A 12,028-nucleotide genomic window follows, 5' to 3' on the forward strand; every position below is an offset into this window, starting at 1 on the left:
GGACATTGATGCACAAATTCTAACAAAAAAAAAATTCTTAACCATAAGTCTCCTAAAGATAAATGTTGTAAACATCCAAACTGACTTCATTCACACTTGCAAAGTTTTTTTTGTGCATTTAATTGGTCATTATATATTTTTTGTTTTTTAAGATATCCACTTTATTTCTGATCATCTCACTTTTAGTAAAACCATTATTGATTTGTCCATTGAAATATTAGGTCATTTTCTAAATAATTACACAATTTCCACTTCAGCTTTGAAGGAACCATGGAGGAAAATAGCCTGGGGGTGAGTTCACTTTACTACATTTAATTTTTATGTGTGGTGTCACTACTGTTAAAATAAAAGACCCCAAGCTTAACATGATTTCTTAAAATAAAACCAGACGGACCAGAGGTGGTCAACAATACCTGAGTGCTGAGTGTTATGGCTACAAAGTAGAAATGTGGTTTCAACATTTCATATTATACACCAACTGTTGGAAGGATGTCCATCAATAAAAGATGAAAGAGTGAAACCACATCCTTTCTAGACCAAATATCAAAAGCCTCATTCTTCATTGATAGGACAGACCTCCCAGTATTTAAAGTGGTGCAGCCTGGGATTTTCTCTTTAAGGGAAAGAGATCTTCTAACCTGAGACCAGATACTAATTCAATGTATAATGAATGGATTAGTTAATCTAGAGATAAACTGTGTGAATGCTAGTTTAGAACTCAATAAAGCTGCTAGACCCCACTGAAACCCCCAACACCAGGGGGCAGTGTTGTCAGCGATGTTTTTATTATGGCTGCCCAAGGGTAATATATCAAACATGAGAATGCATCACACCCTTTGATGTAACTGTTATTTAAAAGAAATTCTACTATAATAAATAGTTTTTTAATATAAGAAAATCTACTATTTTACTGCTGTTGAGCAACAATCAATAATAGTTATGTTATTAGATGTAATATACACGTACATATCAATCTAACATTAAAATGTAATGTCTTTTAACAGACACAAAGCGGGGGATCTCCAATATGTGAAGGATTATGAGCCTGACCATGAAGACATCAAACAGATCCGGATCCTTCTGTACGGCCCCGTCGGAGCTGGGAAGTCCAGCTTCATCAACTCCGTCAGCAGCGTCGTACGAGGCAGAATGACTACTCCTGCTTTGGCCAGTGCCACCACCTCGGACAAAAGTTTCACCAAAAAAGTAAGACCACTTTAGATTTCACGGTGAATTTTCATTTTAAACCAGCTGCTGTTTTATCAACTTTGACTCCAACCTTTCCTTTCACTTTCTCTTAATTCAATGATTTTAAACGTTGAGTTACGTACATAACTTGCCCCTATGCAGACTAAAACACAGGGCTTTCAGCCCAGGGAGCAGAGTCCATGTCCCAGGTAGAGGTTAGGGAGGAAACCCAACACCTTCGCCCATTTAGGGTGTTTGTATCCCAGGAGAACTACTTAAAGGGATATTTCACTGCTTGAAGATAAATATCTATTGAAATTTACATTTATGTAGTAGAAATGTGAATTTCTTTTTAGAAGTTGGTGCCTTCTAGACCAACAAACCTCAGAAAATGTAATTTTGGCTCATGTGGATGAAAGACAACTACTCCCAGAATGCACTTGTGGTTAGCCTTCTAAAGTATGGAATAATTACTCAGCGTTCTCCACAGAGCAATAACCTGTGTTAGCTTAGCTTCAAGATGGCTGACACTCATCTAACATCGGGTAGTTAGGGTCCCACCCCCTATGGGAGGGTTGAAAACATGTGGGACTGTAGTTCATAGCCTCTGGGCAAAAAGGCATCTGTCGCAAAACGACGATTTTTGCAACATCAGTTTTTTTCAGACACAATAGAGAGAAGTATCTTTCCAGGTGGACATGGGGGGGTTGTCATTTGAATGCTAATCGGTGAAGTAACCTTTAAGGGAGCCCCTGTTTTAACCCAAACCACAATCTTTTTTCTAATCTTAACTAGTCGTTGTGACTATATTTTAGTTTAGTTTTCCCCCACCGGGAATCAATCATGTTTTAAAGTGTTCCTGACCCCAATTTATTACCCAAACTGATCTGGAATTAGAGATAAACATAAAAACATGACTAATATTGATGCGTCCAGGGACATTTTACAAAATAAACACTGCAGGACCCAAAGTCCGTAGATGGCATCATTGTGACTAACACAAGCATTTAATCTTTTTTTGTTACAGTATGTAACTCATAAAATCAAAAAAGGAAGAGGACAGTCAAAGACATATTATCCTTACGTCTTCAATGACGTCATGGGTTTGGAGAAAGGGGACGGAGTTCGTGCTGAAGACATCAAACTGGCCCTGAGAGGACATGTGAAGGAGGGCTACAAGGTACAACAGTGACTTTATCAAACTTTCAGTCTCACAGTGCCAGACATGTCTCACAGTGCTGCAGACAGGTCTCACAGTGCTGCAGACAGGTCTCACAGTGCTGCAGACAGGTCTCAGGATGTTGATATGGAACTTTTCAGTAAAATATTCACTGACAACAAAAGTGCTGATTAATTTGATGTCCACTTGCTAGAACCTTCATTGGACCTCATGCAGCAACGTCTTCTTATTTCCTGTTATATGACAAGTCCACTGCAGATGCAAGAGACATCCTGAATAATGCAGATCTGCTTTCACCTAGGTGTCCTGAATGTTAAATGGGTCATGATTCTTTACAGTAAACACTATGTACAGTGGGGTTCGAAAGTTTGGGCACCCCAGGTAAAAATGTGTATTAATGTGCATAAAGAAGCCAAGAAAAGATGGAAACATCTCCAAAGGGCATAAAATGACAAATAAGACATTTGTATTATAAGTCACATAAAGTTAGATTTTGTTTCCATTATTTACACTTTTAAAATAACAAAAAACAGAAATTGGCATATGCAAAAGTTTGGGCACCGACCTCCGGGTCAAGGGTGGTTGTTTTCATCCATCCATCCATTTTCATCCACTTATCCAGGTATCGGGTCTCGGGGGCAGCCACTCCAGTAAGGGACCCCAAACTTCCCTTTCCCGAGCCACATCAACCAGCTCCGACTGGGGGATCCCGAGGCGTTCCCAGGCCAGGTTGGAGATATAATCTCTCCACCTAGTCCTGGGTCTTCCCCGAGGCCTCCTCCCAGCTGGACTTTCCAGGAACACCTCCCTAGGGAGGCCCCCAGGAGGCATCCTTCCCAGATGCCCGAACCACCTCAACTGGCTCCTTTCAACGCGAAGGAGCAGCGGCTCTACTCCGAGCTCCTCTCGGATGACTGAGCTTCTCACCCTATCTCTAAGCCCCCCTCCAGAGGAAACCCATTTCGGCCGCTTGTACCCTAGATCTGGATCTTTGGGTCCTGACCCAGGCTCCATGACCATAGGTGAGGGTAGGAACAAACACTGCCCGGTAGATCGAGAGCTTTGCCTTCTGGCTCAGCTCTCTTTTTGTCACCATGGTGCGATAAAAGCAATGTAATACCGCACCCGCTTCTCCGATTCTCCGACCAATCTCACGCTCCATGATCCCCTCACTTGCGAACAAGACCCCAAGGTATTTAACCTCCTTCACTTGGGGTAAGGACTCATTCCCTACCTGAAGAAGGCACTCCATTGGTTTTCTGCTGAGAACTATGGCCTCAGATGTAGAGGTGCTGATCCTCATCCCAGCCGCTTCCCACTTGGCTGCCAACCGATCCAGTGAGTGCTGAAGGTCACAGACCGATGATGCCATCAGGATCACATCATCTGCATCATCTCAGTTGAGGTCAACAGCGTCCCATCCTTACTGTCCACAGCTTGGTTATCACCCCCCTGATCTGGCATTTCTGAGGGCCTTCCTAAACATTATTAGAATATGTGGGTGGCAGTGAGGTCACTTGCATGTTAAAAATGGTTGTAGGACCTTAAAGACAAATAAATAAATAAAACGGAACAGGAATCTTGCAGATATGTATGGATATCACAGAGAGAGAAGTAAAACCTAAAAACATTTGTCATATGTCTTGGGAGTCACACTGTGAAGAAAAAATCATCATAACTTATACAGATGACAAAATACATTTTTTCAAATAAAGTCCAGACGCTTTTGCTCTCATGACATTTACTTATGCCAATAACAACATAATCATGTCATATTTATTAATATTACACCCACAGCAATGCTACATAAGCAATTGTGTGTCTAAAATGTGCGCCTCTTGGCCTTCCATACAGCCTATTACTCTTTTTGTCCCCTCTGGCCTTCCATACTAGAGGGTGACGTTGTCTCCCATATATGGGCATACTGGTGCCTGTATTTCCATAAAAAGACACAAAGGAGAGACGGAGCGGGCAGCTAGCGGCAGAAATGAGCCAAAACACTGTGAATTATGGACATAAAGTGGACAAATCTTGGATGTAACAGTTTGGATTTAAAGCTCAACGACCCCGAAAGAGGCTGGAAGTCCCAGGCTGGATAGAAAATCACCTGTAGAGGCTAGAAAGACCCGGAAGAGACCTCCGTAACCGCTAACTCGTTACCTTTTAGACTCGTTTGAGTGTCTCGGTCTCAGACGGTTAATCAACTCTGCTTTTGAGCCCCTGCAGCAGGCTACTGTCTTCTCCAAACTGGATCTTCGCAACACCTACCACCTGGTGCGTATAAAAGAGGGAGACGAATGGAAGACAGCTTTCAACCCCCCACTCGGCCACTAAGAGTACCTGGTAATGCCTTTTGTGATTGACTAATGCACCATGCAGTATTCCAAACCTGGTCAATGATATTCTTCAAGACTTCCTGAACCGTTTTGTTTTTGTGTACCTGGACGATATTTAGATTTTTTTCCAGAGATCCCGTTGAGCGCATTTCCCACGTCCGCCAGGTTCTTCAGCTGCTGCTGGAGAAGAGGCTCTATTTCAAGGCAGAGAAGTGTGAATTCCACTCCAGTTCTGTGAGGTTTTTGGGTTACATCATTGGGCAAGATACAGGCAGATCCTACCAAGATCCAGGCGGTAGTGGAATGGCCAGTTCCGGGTTCCCGCAAACACAACAGTTTTTGGGGTTCGCTAACTTCTACTGCACGTTTATCAGGGACTACAGTAGAGTTGCAGCCCCCCCCTTACCAGTCTTACTTCTACCAATGTACCTTTTTCCTGGACATCAGAGGCTCAGATGGCTTTTATCAGTTTAAAGTCCCTGTTTACTTCAGTCCCCATCCTTTTGCACCCTGATTCCTCCAGGCAGTTTATTGTTGAGGTTGATGCTTCGGAAAGCTTGGGTCGAGTACGCCCACAACTCCCTTGTCAGTGCTGCTACGGGTCTGTCACCGTTTGACGCTACTCTGGGTTACCAACCGCCTCTGTTCCCTGCTCAGGAGATTGACCTTGCGGTGCCATTGGTCTAACATCATCTCCGCCGCTGTCGCAAGGTCTGGACGGACACCCGGGCCGCTCTTCTCAGGTCTACGCAGCTCTTCTCAGGTCCACGCAGTTCAACCGCAGCCTGGCAGACCGACGTAGAGTCCCGGCCCCAGAATATGTGCAGGGTCAGAGGGTCTAGTTGTCTACCAGGAACATTTCCCTCAGGTCGGAATCCAGGAAGCTGACGCGCGGTTCATTGGTCCCTTTCCTGTTGACCGGATCCTTAATTCCTCTGCGGTCAAGCTTAAATTTCCTCAGTCGATGAAGATTCATCCTACCTTCCATGTGTCCCAGCTGAAGACTGTGGTGTCCAGTCCTTGCCTCACCTCAAACCCGGACTTCACCGCACCTCCTACTTGTTGGCTCTCCTTGTGTTTTCAAATAAACTCTGCCTATTCACTCTACCGTTGGTGTCCGCATCTGAATCCTCCCCCGTGTATCATAACAGGTGTTATGTCTCAGTTTTAAGTAATGCCCAGTGTGTCAGGCTCAGCTTTGTTGAACGCCATAAAGCCGACACGTTGGGCTTTATTTTTGTAAGTGAATATGTTTGTGTTTCATGTGACAACGTTACATCCAGCCCTTCACCTAGTAGACTTGATAGGATGCTGACAACAGGTAACCATAGCTACCTCTCTGTCCTCTGATAGGATGCTGATAACAGGTAACCATAGCTACCTCTCTGTCCTCTGATAGGATGCTGATAACAGGTAACCATAGCTACCTCTCTGTCCTCTGATAGGATGCTGATAACAGGTAACCATAGCTACCTCTCTGTCCTCTGATAGGATGCTGATAACAGGTAACCATAGCTACCTCTCTGTCCTCTGATAGGATGCTGATAACAGGTAACCATAGCTACCTCTCTGTCCTCTGATAGGATGCTGATAACAGGTAACCATAGCTACCTCTCTGTCCTCTGATAGGATGCTGACAACAGGTAACCATAGCTACCTCTCTGTCCTCTGATAGGATGCTGACAACAGGTAACCATAGCTACCTCTCTGTCCTCTGATAGGATGCTGATAACAGGTAACCATAGCTGCCTGCCGTGAGCGTTTCAGCGCCCTGTTCTGCTGCAGGTAGCATCGGTGGTGTTACTTGCCAGTGGTCATCGGTCTGCTCCCCCCCCCCAGACCTCTTGGTTTCTGTTTCCTCAGCCATGTCCGCTAGCCTCCGACTCTTTGTATGGTGTTGCTATGGCTGCGCTGCTAGTGCTAGTTAGCCGCGGAGTAGCTTACCATGCCAGTGACGTAGTAGATTGTGGAATTCCAACATGTAACAAAAACAACACTTTCAACTTGCCATTTTATCCCTTTTAACAAATTCCCCCATTTTAATAATTGTACCAGTGAGAAGAAATAAAATACATCTGTTATATCTCCATTATTCAAAATCCAGTTCAGTTCATTTAGCTACAGCACTGTCAGATAGGAATCTTGTGTAGAAGCTTTTATTTACGTTAGTATAGTCCGGTAGGAAGAATTCAAAAGTTATTAGAGAATGGTCTGATACTAAAGGATTCTGCGGAAATACTACTAAACCTTTAATTTGGACGTGATAAGTCAGCACAAGGTCGGGGGTGTTGTTAAAACAGGGAGTGGCCTTATGCACACTGGCTGAAACCGACTGAATCTAGTAGTGAGTTTAAATTATTATAATAATAATTTAGTTTAGGTTTAGGATTAATTAACAGGTTTGAATCAAAGATGGCTGCAACCCCCCCCTTTGGCCTGAGCCTCTAGGAATTTGAATTTTATTGCGACTGGGAGGAGTGGCTTCATTTAGTAAACCATTTTCTTCATGGCCCAGTAAGAATGTAAATGGACTCTTCCTATGTAACGCTTTCTAGTGTCAACAACTACTCAAAGCTCTGTAACATAGTACAGGAACCAGGCCAAGGCTGCCATGCAAGGTGCCACCGGCTCATCAGATACACACTCACACACATCTACACTCCGATGGGGCAACTCGGGGTTCAGTGTCTTGCCCAATGACATTTCGACATGGGACTGCAGGGCCGGGGATCGAACCGACAACCTTCTGATTGGCTATTCTGTCTTGCTAAAACAGAATAGATCAATTTGATTATCTGATATCAGATTGTTTACTACTACTGCTTTAGAGGACAGAGATCTAATTTCCCTGTTCTGTTCTATCATTGCATTTGTAGTTTTAATTCAATTAGGTTCTTAAGGATAGCCCTCTTCTGTTTACCTTTGATTAACCGGTCTGAGTCGGGGGACAGACACCGTGGTTGTTGGACTATGAGTGGGTGACTGCTCCAGTGGCAGCACAGAGGAGTTATTACTACTGATTACTAATATCAGACTTGGGTTGTCATGGTTTATGGCTGGTAATAGATCGTCAGATGTTTTGATATGAGAGCGTCTCCGTCCAAAGTGGGATGAATGACGTCTCTCCTAATCAGACCAGGCTTTCCCCAGAACGCAGTCCAGTATCTATGTAGGCCACATCATTAGCTAGGCCGTCCCTCCTAATCAGACCAGGCTTACCCCAGAACGCAGTCCAGTGTCTATGTAGGCCACATCATTAGCTAGGCCGTCCCTCCTAATCAGACCAGGCTTCCCCCAGAACGCCCTCCAGTTCTCTGTGTTCATGCATATGATAACATTGTTAATTTTAACATCTTATTATCTAATTGTGTTTTCATCATTTTCCAGTTCAACCCTGCATCTGCACTCTCTGAAGGTGATCCTGGGTACAACCCTTGTCCGTCTCCGGAGGACAAAGTCCATGTTCTGGTTTGTGTGCTTTCTGCTAACGCTGCAGAGTTTACAGACTCAGTTCTGCAGAAGATGGCGGACATCAGAGAGTTAGCCAGTGATATGGGTAAGAATATGATACATGATATGATGTTTGGCTTGAGAAAGTATTCAAACTGTTTATTTCTTGCACTTTATTGTCTTGGTCAATTAAAACAAAATAAACATTATTAATATATATATATTTTTTAAATGTCTTAAATATCAAAAACTGAATCTCTCGTTTAAGGAAGTATTCAGACACGTTGTTCAGTACTTTGTAGTAGCCCCTTGTGCAGTATTTACAGCATTGAGTCTTCTCGGCTACAGCTCCAAGCTTTGCACACTTTTGGACAGTTTATGCCGTTCGTCCTGGCAGATCCTTTCAAACTCCTTCACATTGGATGGGAAGCCATTTTCAGGATGTTGTAGCGGGTTTAGGGCTTTAGTTTGTTACAGTTTCCAAACTCACTCGGTAAGGGAAAGGTACAACGCAAAATATTAAGGTAATGGACGGATCTCTGATATCAATGGGCTATAATCTAGTCCTGCCTATTTTAATTACACAACACCTGAATAAACCCTCAACCCTACAAACACCCTAATTGCCTCTAAGTCGGCTCAATAACCATGCTAATAAAATAAAAAAGACCATAGATTATAAGTTTAACTGCTTATATACTTTGTCCAGTGGCTGGTGTCGCCTGGAAAACCTGCCACGCTGCGCCCTCTAAACCCGACCGCTTCTTTACGTCCGTCTCCAGAGTCCAATCGATCAGCTGATGGTTTTTTCCCATCACCACCCAGTGTCATTTTATAGAAGCATCCATTAGAAAAGCATTTCAAAATAAAAGGAAATAAAGCACCCACATCAGACCATACACAATCCGTGATACCAATCCAGGCCACTGATAAGAAAGCCATATATTTTATCAATATGGGAAAAACAACAATACACTCCTGCATGTTCTCCACATATAATATAGCCTCTATCAAAGATGGACATGGGCAACCATTACAGCTGGGCCACTCAAGGAGAGTCGGAGACTTGTCCCGCAGCCACTAAGGCATTGTTCTTATTCACGGCCCAAAGTGTTTTACGTAATGTTTAATGTAAAGCACTTTGACTTGCCTGGTTGATGAAATGTGCTATTCAAATAAAGCTGCCTTGCCTTGCCTCTGTATTTTTGGTGCATTAATTAGTGTTTCTGTCTGCAGGGATTCCCCAGATGGCAATAGGCACCAACATCGATTTAGCCTGTCCTGAAACTGAGAAGGATCTGAAGAATGTGTACAAGAGCAAGCACATCAAGAAAAAGGTGAGTTTCTGTCTTTCTGAGTTCATACAGAAATATAATTTGACGTGATTTAAAGCTATAATGACCATGACCATCGTGCACATGATGCAGGACTTCCACATGCAATCTGTGGGTCAGCAACAGCTGCTTCAGACTTCCCCGTCTCGAGTCTATTAGATCCTAACCCTTAACTAAGGTCTATATAAAGAGACTTCAGATCCAGTATTAGGGACCACTAAGGTCTATATAAAAGAGACTTCAGATACAGGATTAGGGGACCACTAAGGTCTATATAAAAGAGACTTCAGATCCAGTATTAGGGGACCACTAAGGTCTATATAAAGAGACTTCAGATCCAGTATTAGGGGACCACTAAGGTCTATATAAAAGAGACTTCAGATACAGTATTAGGGACCACTAAGGTCTATATAAAGAGACTTCAGCTACAGTATTAGGGACCACTAAGGTCTATATAAAGAGCTTCAGATCCAGTATTAGGGGACCACTAAGTCTATATAAAGAGACTTCAGATCCAGTATTAGGGGACCACTAAGGTCTATATAAAGAGACTTCAGATCCAGTATTAGGGACCACTAAGGTCTATATAAAGAGACTTCAGATACAGTATTAGGGGACCACTAAGGTCTATATAAAGAGACTTCAGATACAGTATTAGGGACCACTAAGGTCTATATAAAGAGACTTCAGATTCAGTATTAGGGACCACTAAGGTCTATATAAAGAGACTTCAGATACAGTATTAGGGACCACTAAGGTCTATATAAAGAGACTTCAGATACAGTATTAGGGACCACTAAGGTCTATATAAAGAGACTTCAGATACAGTATTAGGGACCACTAAGGTCTATATAAAGAGACTTCAGATACAGTATTAGGGGACCACTAAGGTCTATATAAAACGTTGCTGTAACCGGGTTGTGTTGAGCTCTAAAACCTGACTGTACATCAAGTGGGATGTTGTGCTCTGCTTCCAAACTTTTTGCAGGAATAGAGAGTTTGGAAATTGGTCTATAATTGTGAAGATCTGAAGGGTCGCCACCCTTTAGCAAAGGAAGCACATAGGCTGCTTTCCATAATTTGGGAATTGAATTTGTCTGGAGACTACAATTCAAAATGTGTTTCCCACTCAGGTGAATGACTTCAGCGCTGCAGTGGGAATCCCAGTGAACTGCATCTTCCCTGTGAAGAACTACAGCGATGAAATCGACATGAATGATGACGTTGACAGTCTGATCCTGAGTGCTCTGAGAAAAATGATCGACTTCGGAGACGACTTTATTGACAAATAATTTTGGCAGCATTCTATATTACAGCACGGTAATAAGATGTAATAGTGGGGTTACAGTGTGATAATAAACAGGTAATATATAGGTTATAACATGTATCTACAAAGTAAAAACTGGGTATTAGATCACAGTAATAAGATGTAATACTGGTGTAATAAGAAGGTAAAACATGTAATATTTAATTACCAATGTAATAACTAGGAATGGGTTTGATAATAACCATGTGTATATCTGGCAGTGACGTGCGGTGATGTCAGTGAGAGGCTAGGCACTGAGTTATGAAAGCCAGATTACCTAATTTATTGTTTAGGCTAATAATCAAAACAGTAGGCTAAACGTTAGGCACAAGTGCGGCACACATGCACGGTCGATAGCAAGACATTTCCAATCAATCTATCAATCAAAATCAATCTAATGTAATTATATAACACTCTACAGCAACCAGCAGGCTACAAAGTGCTTAACAGAATGAGTAAAATCACATCATCCAATAGAAAGAGAGAACATAGAGAACAGTAAAATCACATCATCCAATAGAAAGAGAGAACATAGAGAACAGTAAAATCACATCATCCAATAGAAAGAGAGAACATAGAGAACAGTAAAATCACATCATCCAATAGAAAGAGAGAACATAGAGAACAGTAAAATCACATCATCCAAAAGGCTGGCGTAGACCTCCCTCTAAGGCTGGCGTAGACCTCCCTCTAAGGCTGGCGTAGACCTCCCTCTAAGGCTGGCGTAGACCTCCATCTAAGGCTGGCGTAGACCTCCCTCTAAGGCTGGCGTAGACCTCCATCTAAGGCTGGCGTAGACCTCCCTCTAAGGCTGGCGTAGACCTCCATCTAAGGCTGGCGTAGACCTCCCTCTAAGGCTGGGTAGACCTCCATCTAAGGCTGGCGTAGACCTCCATCTAAGGCTGGCGTAGACCTCCCTCTAAGGCTGGCGTAGACCTCCATCTAAGGCTGGCGTAGACCTCCCTCTAAGGCTGGCGTAGACCTCCATCTAAGGCTGGCGTAGACCTCCCTCTAAGGCTGGGTAGACCTCCATCTAAGGCTGGCGTAGACCTCCCTCTAAGGCTGGGTAGACCTCCATCTAAGGCTGGCGTAGACCTCCATCTAAGGCTGGCGTAGACCTCCCTCTAAGGCTGGCGTAGACCTCCATCTAAGGCTGGCGTAGACCTCCCTCTAAGGCTGGCGTAGACCTCCATCTAAGGCTGGCGTAGACCTCCCTCTAAGGCTGGGTAGACCT

General features: G+C 43.3%; 1 protein-coding gene across 1 annotated transcript; it reads left to right on the top strand.

The window, feature by feature from the left end:
* Nucleotides 1–257: 257 nt before the first annotated feature.
* Nucleotides 258–11,257, top strand: LOC116684579 (interferon-induced protein 44; the record flags this gene model as incomplete). The annotated part of the gene is given in 6 exon segments (XM_032510119.1): nt 258–291; nt 1,005–1,206; nt 2,216–2,368; nt 8,092–8,260; nt 9,391–9,491; nt 10,622–11,257. Coding segments are annotated over 6 exon segments (818 nt in total), but the record flags the coding sequence as incomplete, so codon positions are not given.
* Between the last annotated feature and the right edge of the window lie 771 nt (nt 11,258–12,028).

This window comes from Etheostoma spectabile, unplaced genomic scaffold, assembly GCF_008692095.1.
Source record: "Etheostoma spectabile isolate EspeVRDwgs_2016 unplaced genomic scaffold, UIUC_Espe_1.0 scaffold00019320, whole genome shotgun sequence".
In the NCBI taxonomy this organism is placed as follows: Eukaryota; Metazoa; Chordata; class Actinopteri; order Perciformes; family Percidae; genus Etheostoma; species Etheostoma spectabile.